This window comes from Cricetulus griseus, chromosome 4, assembly GCF_003668045.3.
Source record: "Cricetulus griseus strain 17A/GY chromosome 4, alternate assembly CriGri-PICRH-1.0, whole genome shotgun sequence".
Taxonomy (NCBI): Eukaryota; Metazoa; Chordata; class Mammalia; order Rodentia; family Cricetidae; genus Cricetulus; species Cricetulus griseus.
The window spans coordinates 8799961-8814843 of record NC_048597.1 but is presented as its reverse complement, the minus strand read 5'-3'; the positions used below and the strand labels follow the sequence as shown (position 1 = coordinate 8814843).

The 14883-nt window shown below is 38.8% G+C and overlaps 1 protein-coding gene across 1 annotated transcript; it reads right to left on the bottom strand.

Moving 5' to 3' along the window:
* Positions 1–13394: 13394 nt before the first annotated feature.
* LOC100772786 (keratin-associated protein 26-1) lies at positions 13395–14027 on the bottom strand. The gene has a single exon (XM_027413313.2). The coding sequence runs from the start codon at positions 14025–14027 to the stop codon at positions 13395–13397; it is 633 nt and encodes a 210-aa protein (XP_027269114.1).
* Between the last annotated feature and the right edge of the window lie 856 nt (positions 14028–14883).

Genomic DNA, 14883 nt, shown 5'->3' with positions numbered 1-14883 from the left:
TAGACCCTAGACTGTTCTGCAAAATCTTTTAACTACTGGCACAAAAGGGAAATATTTTCCTAGTGGAGATTTACATTTATTTTATTATACTAGGTTACATAAGGCCATCTTAATACAAGTATAAATTGTACTAAGATCCTATTCCTGACCCACACCTCACTACCCTCCCGATTTGTGCCCCCTCCTCCCACCCATGTATTCTCTTAGTTCCTGAGAGTTTATGTGATGCATAGCAATCCATTCTAATATGAAACCCAAATCCTATATTGATTCTGCTTAACCAAGGAATTCTTAGAACATGTTATATACTCCAAAGAGAATGCAAACTTAAGAAAGCCCCCAGGTATGTAACCCAGAGCTTTAAGGGAACAGGGCAACTAGGTTAGTCTTTGGCCACTGCTATTCACATGGCCAATGACCACATTAGGAGACACAGATCAGAGGGAAGCCACTATTAGACATGTAACACACGGGCTGGAAGACCCGGAAGTGACACTGAAGGGAAGGAAGCTATTAATTGGGAACCTTGGGCATCTGGTGTAGGATGATGGGCAGACTAAACTGGGACATGGGGAAAAGCAGAAACAAAGTGAGTGCTTGACCGGATCTGGAAGAGGTCAACAAGAGGTTACGTGGCTGCTTAGCCTATGCTGCCCAGCTGGCAGCTGGCAGATTCACCACAGTTCTCTGGGCAGCAATCCAAGACCAAGACAAGCAAGTACTGATTAAACTGGGATCCCATCTTTGGTACAGAGAACAGACAGAGAGCAACATAGAGACAAGGAGTTAGTGATAATTCCCAAAGAGCTTGCTGTCATGTCCAGAGAAGGAGTGGCTGAAAAACCTGAGGCTAACAACCCAAGCATCCAAAGATTAGATGACGTTTCACCAAATGTGATTAAAGGCTTCTGAGTGCATTTCCAGGTCTAATTTCCTGCTTCCAGGCATTCTGTGCACACATTCTTTTCTGTGTTAAAGTGTTTGGTGTACCTGCAGTATCCCTTGCTAGACATCAAGATGCCAATGAGAGTGCCCTACAACCTCTTCATAGTCAAATACTGTTTTATTACAGATACTAACATGTAAGCATAAGGGCTATATCAAATAGTGTTCTGGGACCATAATTAACTAAAATCGAATTCCTTAGTTGAGCCTCTATCCCAGGCCTGAGAAGGAGGCTGAGACAGGACATGACAAGTCCAAACCCTGCCTAGTCTACAGAGTTCACAGCCAGCCTGGGTGACTTAGTGAGAACCTCTTTCTACACTTTTTTCCTAGATGCTGTGATAAAGGTATCCTATAGAAAGCAATTTAAAGGAGACGTATTTTGCTTGCCATTTCCAGGATACATTCTGTTATAATAGGGGATGCTGGCAAGGTCATGAGGCAGCTTTTCATAATGCATCCAGTTACAAAGCAGAGAGACATGGGGGTTGCTGCTTGGTAACATTTAACCTTCCGTTCTATCCAGGACTGTGTCCCCCCAAAAATGGTGGTGCCCACATACCCTACTCTTCTTATCTCAGTCAACCCAATCAAGAGACTACCCCATAGACAAGTCCAGAGACTAACTGCATCTAGATAACTCCTCATAGACATGTCCAGAGACTAACCCAATCTACATAATTCCACACAGTTATGTCCAGAGGCTAACTGAACCTAGAGAATTCCTCACAGACATATCCAGCTACTAACTGAATCTAGAGAATTCCTCACAGACATATCCAGCTACTAACTGAATCTAGACAATGCCTCACAGATGGGCCATGAGGTTCCTCTGCTAGACAGACTCTAAGCCTTATCTACTTAATGATACAAACCATTGCACATCTCCAAGAAACTGGTGGAAAGAAATGCTTCAGGTTTGATGGTTAGCTGGGGGAAGCTGCTTGCTCCACAGCCTGGTAACTTGAGTTCTATCCACAGATCCCATGATGAACAAGAAGATCTCACCCTCAAAAGTTGTCTTCTGACTCTGCTTGCATCCTGTGGTGGATCCGTGCCCACACTGACGTGGCAAACTTGTTTACCTGCTGAGCCAACACATCGATCTTCATTCTGTGATTGTTCCGTGTTTCAGTTTTTGTGTTGTTGCTGCCTTGGTTGGTTTCCAACACTAGGGATTATCTCTTAGGCTCCGAATGTTTAGTTCAAGACTCAACCACTGGGCTAAATCTATTGCCCTAGTTTTGTAGTTTGACTTTACATTTTTAAATCATTTCTTAAACACCTCCTTTATAAAAAGAGGCACCTATCCAAGAACAACAAAAGGAAACAAACATTTTCACAAAGGATAGTTTCGAAGGGTTTTTCATTGCTAAGCCATGTGTTGTTTTGAAAGCTACATTGAAATGTTGTAGAAAACAATGGAGCACATATGTGTATGCATATCACTTAGTGGTTTACACTCACATAGCTTTAACTGGATTCATCAAGCCAATGTACATGGATGATGTGTCCATGAAGCACAGTCCAATAGGAAATAGGAAAATTTGAATAGGAAAATTTGCATTTCATACTCTTGGATTTACATATATATATATATATATATATATATATATATATATATTTGCATTGCATTCTGAAAAGTATTAAAATGGAAATTGCTTTTCCTCAGCATTTCTTATGAAACTCTATAAATATTTTTTGTGGGGGGCTTTGAGGCAGGGTTTCTCTGTGGCTTTGGAGGTTGTCCTGGAACTAGCTCTTGTAGACCAGGCTGGTCTCAAACTCACAGAGATCTTCCTGCCTCTGCCTCCCTAGTGCTGGGATTAAAGACATGTGCTACCATCACCCAGCTGAAACTTTATAAATATTTTATTTTACAGAAAATATGGGTTCTTTGTACTGAATTCCCTGTCACATTTCAGGAAGGGGTGCCAGAGAGCATGGTGTCCAAAGGTCAGTGCTTGCTGCTGTATCCCAAGTATGCTGGAAATTGCAAACCAACTGCTTAGAAACAGAAAGATCTAGAGAATAGACATCTATGTAAATGTGGTTTGTTGGCCTGTAGAATAGCATCCAATATTTAACGAACATTCAAAACTGCTTTCTGAACAAAAGACATAGGATGAATATGTTTGGAGATTCAATTTTAAACATAAGTATCACATGTTTTACCAAGGTACTTTCACTCTCTACCCTGAAGGGTTTTTTTTTTGTGAAGTTGTTATTTTTCTGTTTGAAACTCCCAGTCTTTTCTTCTTTTTCAATATGGGAATGTCCGTAGGTATTGTTTAGAAAGCTTTGTACTTCCTGTGTTCTTTCCATAAGAAATTGAGCAAGGATGGCATGCTGGTTGTTAACTTCAAACCGAGTTTCTTCCAGCAGGATGCTTTAAGGGCTTTCCTTGCTTCCCATGCTTCAAAGCCCCATGTCATTCTAATCATGGGAGTGATGGCAAGTGGGTTTCCCCATAGGAAACAAGACAGCAGATGAGCTTTAACATACAGCAGTCTGCTAAGCCAGCCGTTGTGGAAGTTCTGTAACCAACTTGTAGGTCTGTGTTACAGGTATGTCTTGAAGGCAATTGCCACTCCAGAGACATAGTTCAAACTGAACTGATGACACCTTGCATTTTTCAACCAATAAGAACTTTATAAGGAAAATGTAAAGCATTTTCCTATTGCAATGAAGAAGGAGGGCTCATCAATACAACTATACATAGGCTCAGGAGTTGCATTTTGTGTGTGTTTATAATATTTTCTTGTGTGCTCTTTCTTGCCCATCATGTATTTAGGTATGACACTAGACCGCTTTTGTAGTAGGACTTACACTGGGATCAAGGATAGACCATGTGTGCTCAATAAGAATACTCCAGGGTAGAGGCAGCAAATTGTTGTTTAGGAGGGTGTTCTCTCAATCTGCCTTTACAATTGTTAATCTTACGTATCTAGACACAGCCCAATTTTACCACTGAATGTGCTACAAGTGCTCTTTCCTAAGAAAATTTAAATTCTTCAGGTCATGGAAATAAAATGATTTCAGTGTTTTCCATAGAGTCACCACCTGGGGTTAGTAGAAAACCTGGCTGCTTCTCTTTCCTGGAAAGTGGCCCATATTGAAAATCCTATTGTTAATAATTTTTAAATAATTGATAAGATATATTGACAGAGAACACAATGTATTATTCTAGAATTCTCTCAGGAAATGCTAGTGTCTTTAGATTTGAATGAGAAGGAACTCAGACAATGGAAGAGGAATTTCAAAGGTCCACTCTCTGTGACCCTCCAAACTCTGTAAGCCAATGGCCTGCTGATTATGATCAAAGAGGCACATCACACAAATTAGTGGGCAGACACTATGAGTTCTCATGAATGCTGTCTTTATTTCTCTATCTTAATGAATATCTCTTTTCTATGATTACTGAATGTGAGTTTTTCCTGTTTAAAAGGTTGTGTTTCATACTGCTATGTAATTTCCCATATATGTTATAATAGAGCTTGTCAGCAATGCCATAATTAAGTCAACACCTAACATGGCTAATAGAACATTTGTTGACGTGTATAATTTAGAAGGCTTGACAGTCTACTCCTGTGTTCTTCAGGGAAGCATCAAATAATGATACGGTATCAACAATTTTCATCATATGTACTTTATTTTAACATGAGTGTTTAAGAAGCTTACTATGCAGCATTGTAGAGGTCACTGGTATAAAGGTTATATTAAATACTATAAAATAGATTTGTATTCTTATGATACTGAAATATTGTACTTCAGTTGAAATAACTACGTGTCAAATGGCCATTTGCAGCACTGTTTGTGCTCAAGTGAGGGAGCTTCGTCAGACTGATATGTTTGATGCTGTAATTGACACTGTCATTGGAGGTGGGTGTGCTCTCAGTCTATCCTTGTGAAGATATTGTGATATGAAATTTGAAAGTTATGTGGTAGTTCATTTTGTGGTCTCTCATTTGCAGTATTGTCAGTGCATAGTGCATTTTATATGTGTCATATGATCACTAAACTTAACACTTTTGATACTCTGGAGACGCGGATGTCACAGAAAGGGCAGCCACCTCTTAGAAAAATGTCAGTCTTCCAGAATATAAAAATATTACTATGATATATATATATATATCATAGACACTTTCACTAATACAGAGGATTGTTGTCTAATTATGTATGTTCATAAGGGCAATTGATAGATACCCCAGAGTATTATCAACTGTGGGCTTTTAAATAGATTCTTGGTTTTATTGCCAGGCATATCTTTCAACACAAACTAGATTAAAAGGAGAAAACAGCATGCTTTTATACTTTGAACATTTTATTTTCCCAGTAGAAACAGAGAAATATTCCTGGTGAACATGTTCAGCAATAATTAATATCAATTAATGGCATATTCTTATTCATTAAGAAAATGTACTAGTTTCTTACCAAAATAATAGTGAAATAAGCTAAAAGATTGGAAAAATCCTAATAACTTGAAAGAAGACAAATGCCTGGACAAGATGAAGGAAGTATTTAAGAATGACCAGGGAAAATATATCAGAACTTTCAAAATTACGTATATGGTTATAAATTTCATGTGAAACTTACAATCAGGGTTATTTTCACATCCCCATATATAGCTTGGTGATTGGCTTACATTTAAGCCATGAGCAAGGCCTTTGCAAGGTATTATATGGTTACTTTTGTGTTGAAAGTTATTAAATGTCACTATCTGATCTGACATAGTTTGTATTTTGCAAACAAAGGGTTCAGTAACTCCTCAGGCAAATGTGTGACAGTTGCATTATCATCCCTTACCCGTGCCCTCCCACCTACCCTTCCAACTCTGTGACTTCAAGAACTGTTTGTAAGTTTGAACAATGCCATCGCAGGTTTCTATTCAGCCAAGAAGTAAATGGATAAATTAGAGCAACAAATTCCACTAAAGCTTCTAGAAAAGGATACTGTTGCTTGTCTCTGCTCACCTAATGACAGTTATAAGAAGAAAGAGCAGAACAAAGAAAGACAAAATGAAAAGAAGAAAGCACAGGTGAGGTGAGCAGCCTCCTTGTCCCCTTCATCGGCCATTTTCCTCTTAAAATCTTAAGTCCAAATCTGCAGTAACTCTAAAAAGAAACCACTGAGTGAATTGTGAATAAATCCCAAACATTATATTTTAAAGTTCATTATATATTTCAAGTTCTCACAGAAGAATCAGTCTACTTGTCTTTAGGGACTCTTGAGATTTTGTTGTTGTTGTTGTTGTTGTTTTATTTGAATTAGAAACAAGATTGTTTTACATGTCAATCCCAGTTCCCTCTCACTCCCCTCCTCCCCAACTAGCCCCCCAACTAAAACCCTACCTATCACATATTCTTTCTGCTCCCCAGGGATGGTAAGGCCTTCCATAGAGTGTCATCAGAGTCTATTGTATCCTTTGGGATAGGGGCTAGGACCACCCCTGTGTGTCTTGACTCAGGGAGTATCCTTCTATACGTTGTTGGTTTTTGTTTTGGCAAGATACTATAATTTACAGCAAGTCTCCATGGAATTTACATCCCTAATTAGAGGTCCATCTGGCTGAGTTTATTCCATTTTGGGGGGGAAATCACCAATGCTTACTATACACATTTTATACATGCCCAGCAAGGATGACCCTGCTGTTGGCTACAGGATCTAAACACTAAACACATTGGACAAGGTCTCTGCCACTGTTCTCCTCTCTCACTTTCCTCCTGCTGTATCAGCCACATTTCACTTTGTATCATGTTCAAGTTCCTACACTTGACCTTGGTCTCTGTGCCCAGAACACACCTCACTCAATCAAGCACAGGCTATCCTCTTCTCATCCTATAAGTACAATTTAATTGTTAATTTACACACACACACACACACACACACACTCTTTTATTGAAAATATTTTTTCATATAACATATCCCTTTTGTAAACAAAAGGTCTGTAGGTTACAGAAGAGAAAACAAAAATAAATAATTAAAAACTAAAAAGGATAAAATTTAAAAAGAAAAAATCCTGACACCATGTTATGAGATAAGGACTTTGAGTTAGTTTCCTGTTGGATATCTACTGTTGGGTATCTACTATTGGTTATCTACTGTTGACTATATACTATTGGGTAACTACTGTTGAGTATGTACTGTTGGATATCTACTGTTGGGTATCTACTATTGGTTATCTACTGTTGGGTATCTATTGTTGGATATCTACTGTTGGTTAACTACCATTGGATATCTACTGTTGGGTATCTATTGTTGGATATCTACTGTTGGGTATCTATTATTGGATATCTACTGTTAGGTATCTACCATTGGATATCTACTGTTGGTTAACTACCATTGGTTATCTACTGTTGGTTAACTACCATTGGTTATCTACTGTTGAGTATCTATTGCTGGATATCTACTGTTGGGTAACTACCTCATCTCCTCTGCCTCTCAACATTCTTTCTGCTTCCTCTCCCTTGAAGTTACCTGAGCCCTGAGGGGAGGGATGTGATGGAAACATCCAGATTAGGGCTGAGTGTTCCAAGGTCTCTCTCTCTCTCTCTCTCTCTCTCTCTCTCTCTCTCTCTCTCATCATCATCATCATCATCATCATCATCTTTGCATTTGCCGCTGTCTCTGTCTCTCTGTATGATACCTGAGAGTCTCTGTATCCGGTTCCATCTACTGCAGAAAAAACTAACTGGGAAGTGTTCTTTCTGTTTCTATTTTGTGGAATCTTTGAGGAGTTAATTCATCTTTGAAAATCTAGTAGAATTCTGGGCTAAAACCACCTGGTCTTGTTTTTTGTTGTTGTTGTTTTTGTTGCTATTTGCTTGTTTTTCTTTTGTTTTGGTTTTGTTTGATTGAAAGACCTTTAAATACTTCTCTTCCACAGGTGTCATAGATCTGTTTAAATTGCTTATCTGCCTGGTCTTTATTTAACTTTGCTAAAGTATCTACTGAGAAAATTATCCTCTTTTTTTAAAGATTTTCCAATTTTCTGGAATACAGATTTTAGGAGTGTTTACTCACAATTATCTGGATTTCCTTAGAATCTGTTTTTCTGACCCCTTTTCTGTCTCTGATTTTGTTAATTTGGACATTCTCTAAACCTTTTAGTTAATTCGGATAAGGGTTTGCCAGTTGATTTTCTCAAAGAACCAACTCTTTGTTTATTTTATTCTTTGTATTTGTTGTTCATGTTTTTATTTATTGATTTCAGCCCCAAGTTTTACTATTTCTTTCCATCTACTCGTTTTAGATATGATTTCTTCTTTTTACTCTAGAGCTTTCAGGTGTACTGTTAAGTTGCTATTATGACATCTATATTTAATATATGTATATTAAATAAAATGATAGTGTTATTGTGTGGGGGAGAGAGAAGCAGAGAGAGAGACTTGTAACATGGCAAAGGATATTAAATTTCTAAATGACCCTGGAATGTCTTATTTTCTCTTACTATGGTAATTGGAAGTTTTTTCTGGGTATAGTAGCCTGGGCTGGCAACTCTGATCTCTTAGATTCTTCAGGACATTTGTCCAGCCCCTTCTGGCATTTAGAGTCTCCATTGAGAAGTCAGATGTTATCCTAATAGGTCTGTCTTTATATGTAGTTTGGCCTTTTTTCCTTGCCACTTTTTTTATTTTTGGTTTTTCAAGACAGGGTTTCTTTGTGTGTAGGTTTGGAGCCTATCCTGGCACTTGCTCTGGAGACCAGGCTGGCCTTGAACTCACAGAGATTTGCCTGCCTCTGCCTCCTGAGTGCTGGGATTAAAGGAGTGTGCCACCAACGCCCAGCTTCCTTGCCACTTTCAATAGTCTTTTTGTTTGTTTGTTTGTTCTATATATTTAGTGTTTTAAAGATTACGTTTCAAGGGGAATTTCTTTTCTGGCCCAGTGTATTTGTTGTTCTGTGGATTTCTTATACCTTGATAAGCATCTCCTTATTTAGGTTAGGGGAATTATCTTCTAGGATTTTTATTGCAAATATTTTCTGTGCCTTTGACATTCTTCTATCCCTACTATTTCCAGATTTTTGTATTTTCATACTGTCCTAGATTTCCTGGATCTTTTGTTCCTGGGGGTTTTTGAATTAAACTTTTTCTCTGATTGGGGCATCCATTTCTTCTATCATGTCTTTAATGCCTGAGATTCTCTCTTCCATCTCTTGTATTCCATCAGTGATGCTTGCCTCTGAGGTTCCTATTCAAATTCCGAAATTTTTATTTCCAGTTTTCCCTGAGTTTGGGTTTTCTTTATTAATTCTATTTCCACTCTCAGTTTTTGAGTTATTTTATTCATTTATTTCCACTGTTTGTGTTTTCATAGATGTATTTAAAGGATTTAATTATTTCTTCTTCAAGAACCTCTATCATATTCATAAAGGATGTTTTAAGGTCTTTTTCTTATGCTTCAGCTATCTTGGAATATTTACAGTTGGGTTGCTGGCCTCTAGTGGGGACATAGTGTCCTGGCTGTCATTGATTGTGTTGTTACACTGGCGTCTAGGCATCTGGGTTTGAGAAGATTGTAATTCTAGGTGTCAGTTTCTGGTCTTGCTTTTGTTGGATCAGTGTTTTGTTCTTTGGTTTTCGTTGCTGACTCTGAATTTTAGGAGGCTTTGGTGGCTATGTTTTTCCTGGTAAGGGATTCTTGGATCTTGCCAGGTGTGTCTCCTGGAACTGACACTTAAGAACGAGGATGTGCTGGTGTCGGTAAGGGGTCCACAAGAGGGAGGAAAGCGGGGGTGTTCCACGGGATCTATTTAGTTCCCTGCAAATGGGGCCAGAGAGTGAGGAGAGGCCACAGCAGGTAGTCTGCTGCAGAACTGAGGATGACATAGGGCATTTCATTTGGAGGAGACCAGGGAGAGTCAAATCTGAAGCTTGCTTGCCTGCTGCTACATTGGCCTAATTGCTTCTCTGGCAGACTTGGCTGGCAGGTGCCCAGAGAATGCCTGCTGGAGATGGGGACTAGGTCACCATGTAAGTGTGAAGGAAGTTTGCAGGAAAAGATTTGTTTGATCTGCTGGAGATGGGGGCAGAGAAGAAGGGGAGGCCACAGCACATGGTCTGCTACAGAGCTGGGGGAAGACTAGTGGATTGGCAGAGATGAAAATCCACAGTTAGCCTACCGGCTTCTCTCACTTGTCAGTTTTTAACAACACAAAACTTCTGACTTTTCTAAAACTAATCACCTCTCTTTGTTACAATATCGCTCACTCCCTCATAGTAATACTTAATAACACTGAAAAAAACACATTATATCATTATGTTTTTATCACTGTTTGCCACTTATTTTCTAACCCTCTCTCTGATTGAACTGTTTACTATTAATATTCCTAGCACCCAAAGAGAGCTTGGCATGAGGCGAGAATCTGTTGTTTACTTAGCGATTTAGCATGCTGAAATAATTTCAAAGTATAAACTGTATTAATGACATGAAGCAGTGACGAACTGCCTATGGTATCAGTCTGAATAGTGTATCTTTTTAAATAGACTTCCCTGGGTATTTGAGGGAGTTGAGTCCAGCAAATTAAAGCAATATGATGATTTAAATAAGAATGTGACAATGATGGGGCTGGAGCAATAGCACAGTGGCTAAGAACACTGGATGCTCTTCTAGAGGCTAGGAAATTGATACTCAACAGCCATGTGATGGCTCAGAACCATATGTAACTCTATTCCCAAGGAACCCAAGGCCTTTTCTTACTTCTGTGCCTAACAGACATGAATCCTCTGCAGAGAGTTATTGATACACATAAAATAAAATAAAATATGAAACACATTCATATGAAAAACAATGGGACAACCAGCAAGATCATGTTACCATATTTATTTAAAATATCTTCTTGCAGTTGTGATTTCTGTGAACAACTTCATGGTAGTTCATACCAATATGCTTCAAAGAGGTTTCCACTCTGATTTCTGCTGTTTAAAGTGGTATACTCATCTCGTGTTCTTTTTGTTATTATTGTTTTTATTTTTATTTATCAATGTGCATACACTTTCTGAACTTTCAGAATTTCTAGTTTAGTGATTTTTTGTTTGAATTTGCAAGTTTTTAGCCAACATTACTTAATTATGTCTTTCTTGTTTCTTTTTTTATTTCCAGTATATCAGGAGCTTTCTTTCTTCATTCTATTCACACCTGGCTTGTAGCAATTTCTTGAAAATACTGTGTTTATGTTCTTACCAGTTATAAGTTTAGCAGCTTTTGCTCAAGTAAAATCAAGAAAACGGACTATTGGTTCACATAACAAACTGGAAGAATGTCAAAGGATTCTTAGTTAAAAAATGCATGACGTGCTTTGGGAAAACACTTCACAATTTCATTTTGAAGTTCAAAAACAAGTAAGAAAAGTACATGGACAAGTATTCACAATAATACCCTTAGCACAGAATAGACTATGTTTTCTAGACCAACTCATCTCATTTTGAAATGATGTCAAAGTAAGCATTTTAGCCACATAAACAACAGCTGCATGTCTGACATAGAGGCAGATGAAGCTATGTGAAGGTCAGATGTCAGTAAATTGCCTGGACAGTATTCAGAAATTGAAGGTGCAGATGCCACCAACTCAAACAATCCAGCAGGTGGAGGATATTACTGATTTAGAATGGACTTTACCACACCACCACTAGGAACATGGTAGGAACTGCTTTGTCCTTCTGGAGCTGGGGCTATAATGTAGAGGAGCAGAGCTTTTATCTCACATACAGAGGTGTTTTAGGTGCATATCCAACATTGCAAAAGTAAATACATATGAATAAATAAATAAATAAAATTCTAATAGGAAGAACTTCCTTTCTGTATCAGTGCTGGGAAATTTATAGTTAGGATAAGAACTATGAAACAGACACATCCCTTTTCTGGAAGAAAAAAACAGTCATTTAGTTTCTGGTCCTCAATATTTACCAGGCCAAGTTTCTCTGGGAAGATAGGACAAGGAATGTAGAAGTACTCTGTGACCTCAAAAGTAAGTCTGAGATCTTTCATCAACCCATGTCCTTGGCTTATTATCTCAAAAGTAGTTCCTAGTACCTTAAAAATCCTGTCTTACTGCAACTCGATATGCCATGTTTTTTGGCTATCCATGGGAGAGCTGCCATTTTCTGAACAGAAGTGGAGGAAGAATGGAATGCATTGTGAGTGGATAGGACCAGGGAGTGAGGCAGGGGGAGAGGTTGGGAGGAGAGGAGGGCGGGCAAACTGTGGCAGATGCAAGATAGCTAAATAAATAAATAAACCTTTTATTGAGTTCCCATCTCTCTGTTTTGCCCTATTGTTTTTTTAATCACACCTCTGAAAATACCCATGAGAGTAATTTTAAAAGCCTTTCTGATTATTCTAACATCAATGTCACTCTTGAGTCTGATTTTGATCCTTCCTTTTTCTTCTTTTATCTTTGCATTTGAAGACAGTCATTTCCAGTGTCTCACAAAGATCAACATTTACAAATTTATACATTAGCTTTATTTAATTAGTGGTATTTAACTAAGATTTATGCTGTAATGTATGACTTCTGGCAAACTCTGATAATTCACATTAGTTTTTCCATATCTGTCTCTTTTGCCTGATACACCATACAATGAGTGTTCAATAGCTTTTAGTTGTTGCTTAAGGCTATGGTTAATTAATGAATTTGGATTGTTTTTTTGGGATACTTCCAGCAAATGGAGAAGGACAAACTGTTCTTGATAGTGGCATATGTAAAATGGTGATGATTATTTAAAAAGGGTACATTTATGAGTCATCGTATGTTAGACAAGAGTGTTAGAGCACGGTGCATGCAATACTGAGTAGAAGGGGATAAGTACAGAGAAGTAGGAAGGGCAAAGGCAGCAAAGGAAGCACTTATCATGTCTTATGGGAGCAGATCAAAGGGAGCAACATAGGCTTAAGCAAAAGCTGACTGCTGGCTTTACAACTGGACGACATTCTGCCAGAGATATGTGCCCTAGAAATCAGAGGTAAGAGGTTACTGTTGAGTTTCCTTTTAGACCAAAACCTACCCAAAGGCCATTATTTTCAACCCTCATATTTGTCTGAAGTCATTATGCTTCTAAATTGCTTAACCATTACCCTGAGTCAGATAAAAGCATATGGTACAGCATCACCTGGCAAGCATTTGAGGGTCCCCATTTTTGGGTTAGCATAATGTAATGAAAGATGAATAAATGCACTGGATTCTTAATTCTGAATTAGTCTCATTTATTATAATATGGATTATATCAGGTACGTAGTGCTCCTACTTGAGAAATATTAACTACAGTATGGGCAGAGGTTTTACATCAAGGAAAGATAAAAGCAATTCACAATGTGAAAGGAAGTTTGCATTAACTCAGATACAGTGCAAACAAGAAAAAGCAGTTAATACTCAGAGAGGAAGAAGAGTCCAGAGTGTTGAGATTTTAATCCTGGATCCGCACCATTGTGGTTCACCAGGAGACTACTCCCTCACTGAGCAGAACATGATGGACGACAAGTGCCAAACACACGGGTCACTGGTTGGCAACTACCAGAGGCAGGCTGCAGAGGTCTGAAGCTGTTTGACACAATGTGAATGGCTTGAGGGCCATAAGACATACAACCCGAAGGCCTGCATCCATAAGGGACAATGCCCAGGGGTCGGCAGCTGTTGGATACACAAGGAAGTGGGCGATAGCTACCAGACACACAGCCCACAGAATGGCAGTTGTTGAAGAAAGGGCTCACTGGCCGGTAGCTGCTCGACACATAGCTCACAGGTCGGCAGGATGCTGGGAGGCAGACACCAGAGATGATGGATGAAGCAGGAAGATAGCCAGAGCCCTGGCAGGGCCTGGGCACATAGTATGCAGAAGAGCAACAAGAGTTCTCATAGCTGCTGGCTTCATGGCTGCCTGGCTGGCCACTGGAAGGTTCTCCAAAGGTCTCGGGGCAGTTGTCCATGACCCAGGTATGATCTTGACAGTTGCTGGGTATGCAGAAGACCTCTCCACAGCCCATGTTTGTAGAACAGAGGGCAATAGAAGGGTTGGCTTGGATATGGCAGGAATTTCTCAGTGATCCCGAGCTGCAGTTTGCAGAGCAGTTGTTACGGCTGGCCATGGTGAGAGTTAGAGAGCGGTGGTGGTCTAAGAGAAGATGTGAGCAGCTCGGTGTGACTCTGACACCCACTGGCCTTGTCTCTTTATATATGCTCAGAGAGTGGCAGTTCTGTATACAGAGTCATCTTCCTTGTTGTTTTAGGCTGCATCTGAACTCTATTATGTCCAGGAAGTAGGGCTCTTGCCTCTCATAAAAACTGGATGATCCCTGCAATGCCTTCCATCGATTGAGTGTAACTATAAATCAGTGTGACCGGATTTTAATAGGATCCTTGGTAAAGTTACACCAACCCAAGCAGACACTTTGGAAGGCTATGAACTCGCTCTAGTTGTAACCGCCAATGCACAAACATTTGTCTTAGTATTGTCTCCTGGAATTGCCTCTGTAAGTTGAAGCAAACTACTTTGAATAATGGCAAGTTATATGTAACTCACTGAAATGTAATTCTATTCTTTTTGTACATTAGCAATAGAAAATTTTAGGAAGGAAAAGATTTACAGAAGAAACTAAAATTTTTCAACTTTTATGATCCAAAGAATCGAAATGACATAAGGTGAAAGACTCGGGTGTTTTCCTTTGTTTCAACATCTGAACATAAAATGGTTTCCCATGAAAACATGTTCATTTGGGAAATGAGTGTTTGCTTCATTAATTTCTATAAATGAATAAACAGTCATTTGAGATCATGTTTTGTCTGTGATACTTCTGAATATAGGTAATGAGGTCGAGTTCAGTTAAAATGATGGATTCCAGTTTGAGCAAGGGCAAATACATAGAATTCTGTAAAGAAGGTTGGACAAAATGGCATTTATCACGAATTCAACAGACTGTATATGTTTCAGTGTTATTCATATTA

Excerpts from the sequence above, each read along its gene's own strand:
- LOC100772786 (XM_027413313.2), bottom strand. The coding sequence starts at position 14,027 with ATGGCCAGCCGTAACAACTGCTCTGCAAACTGCAGCTCGGGATCACTG.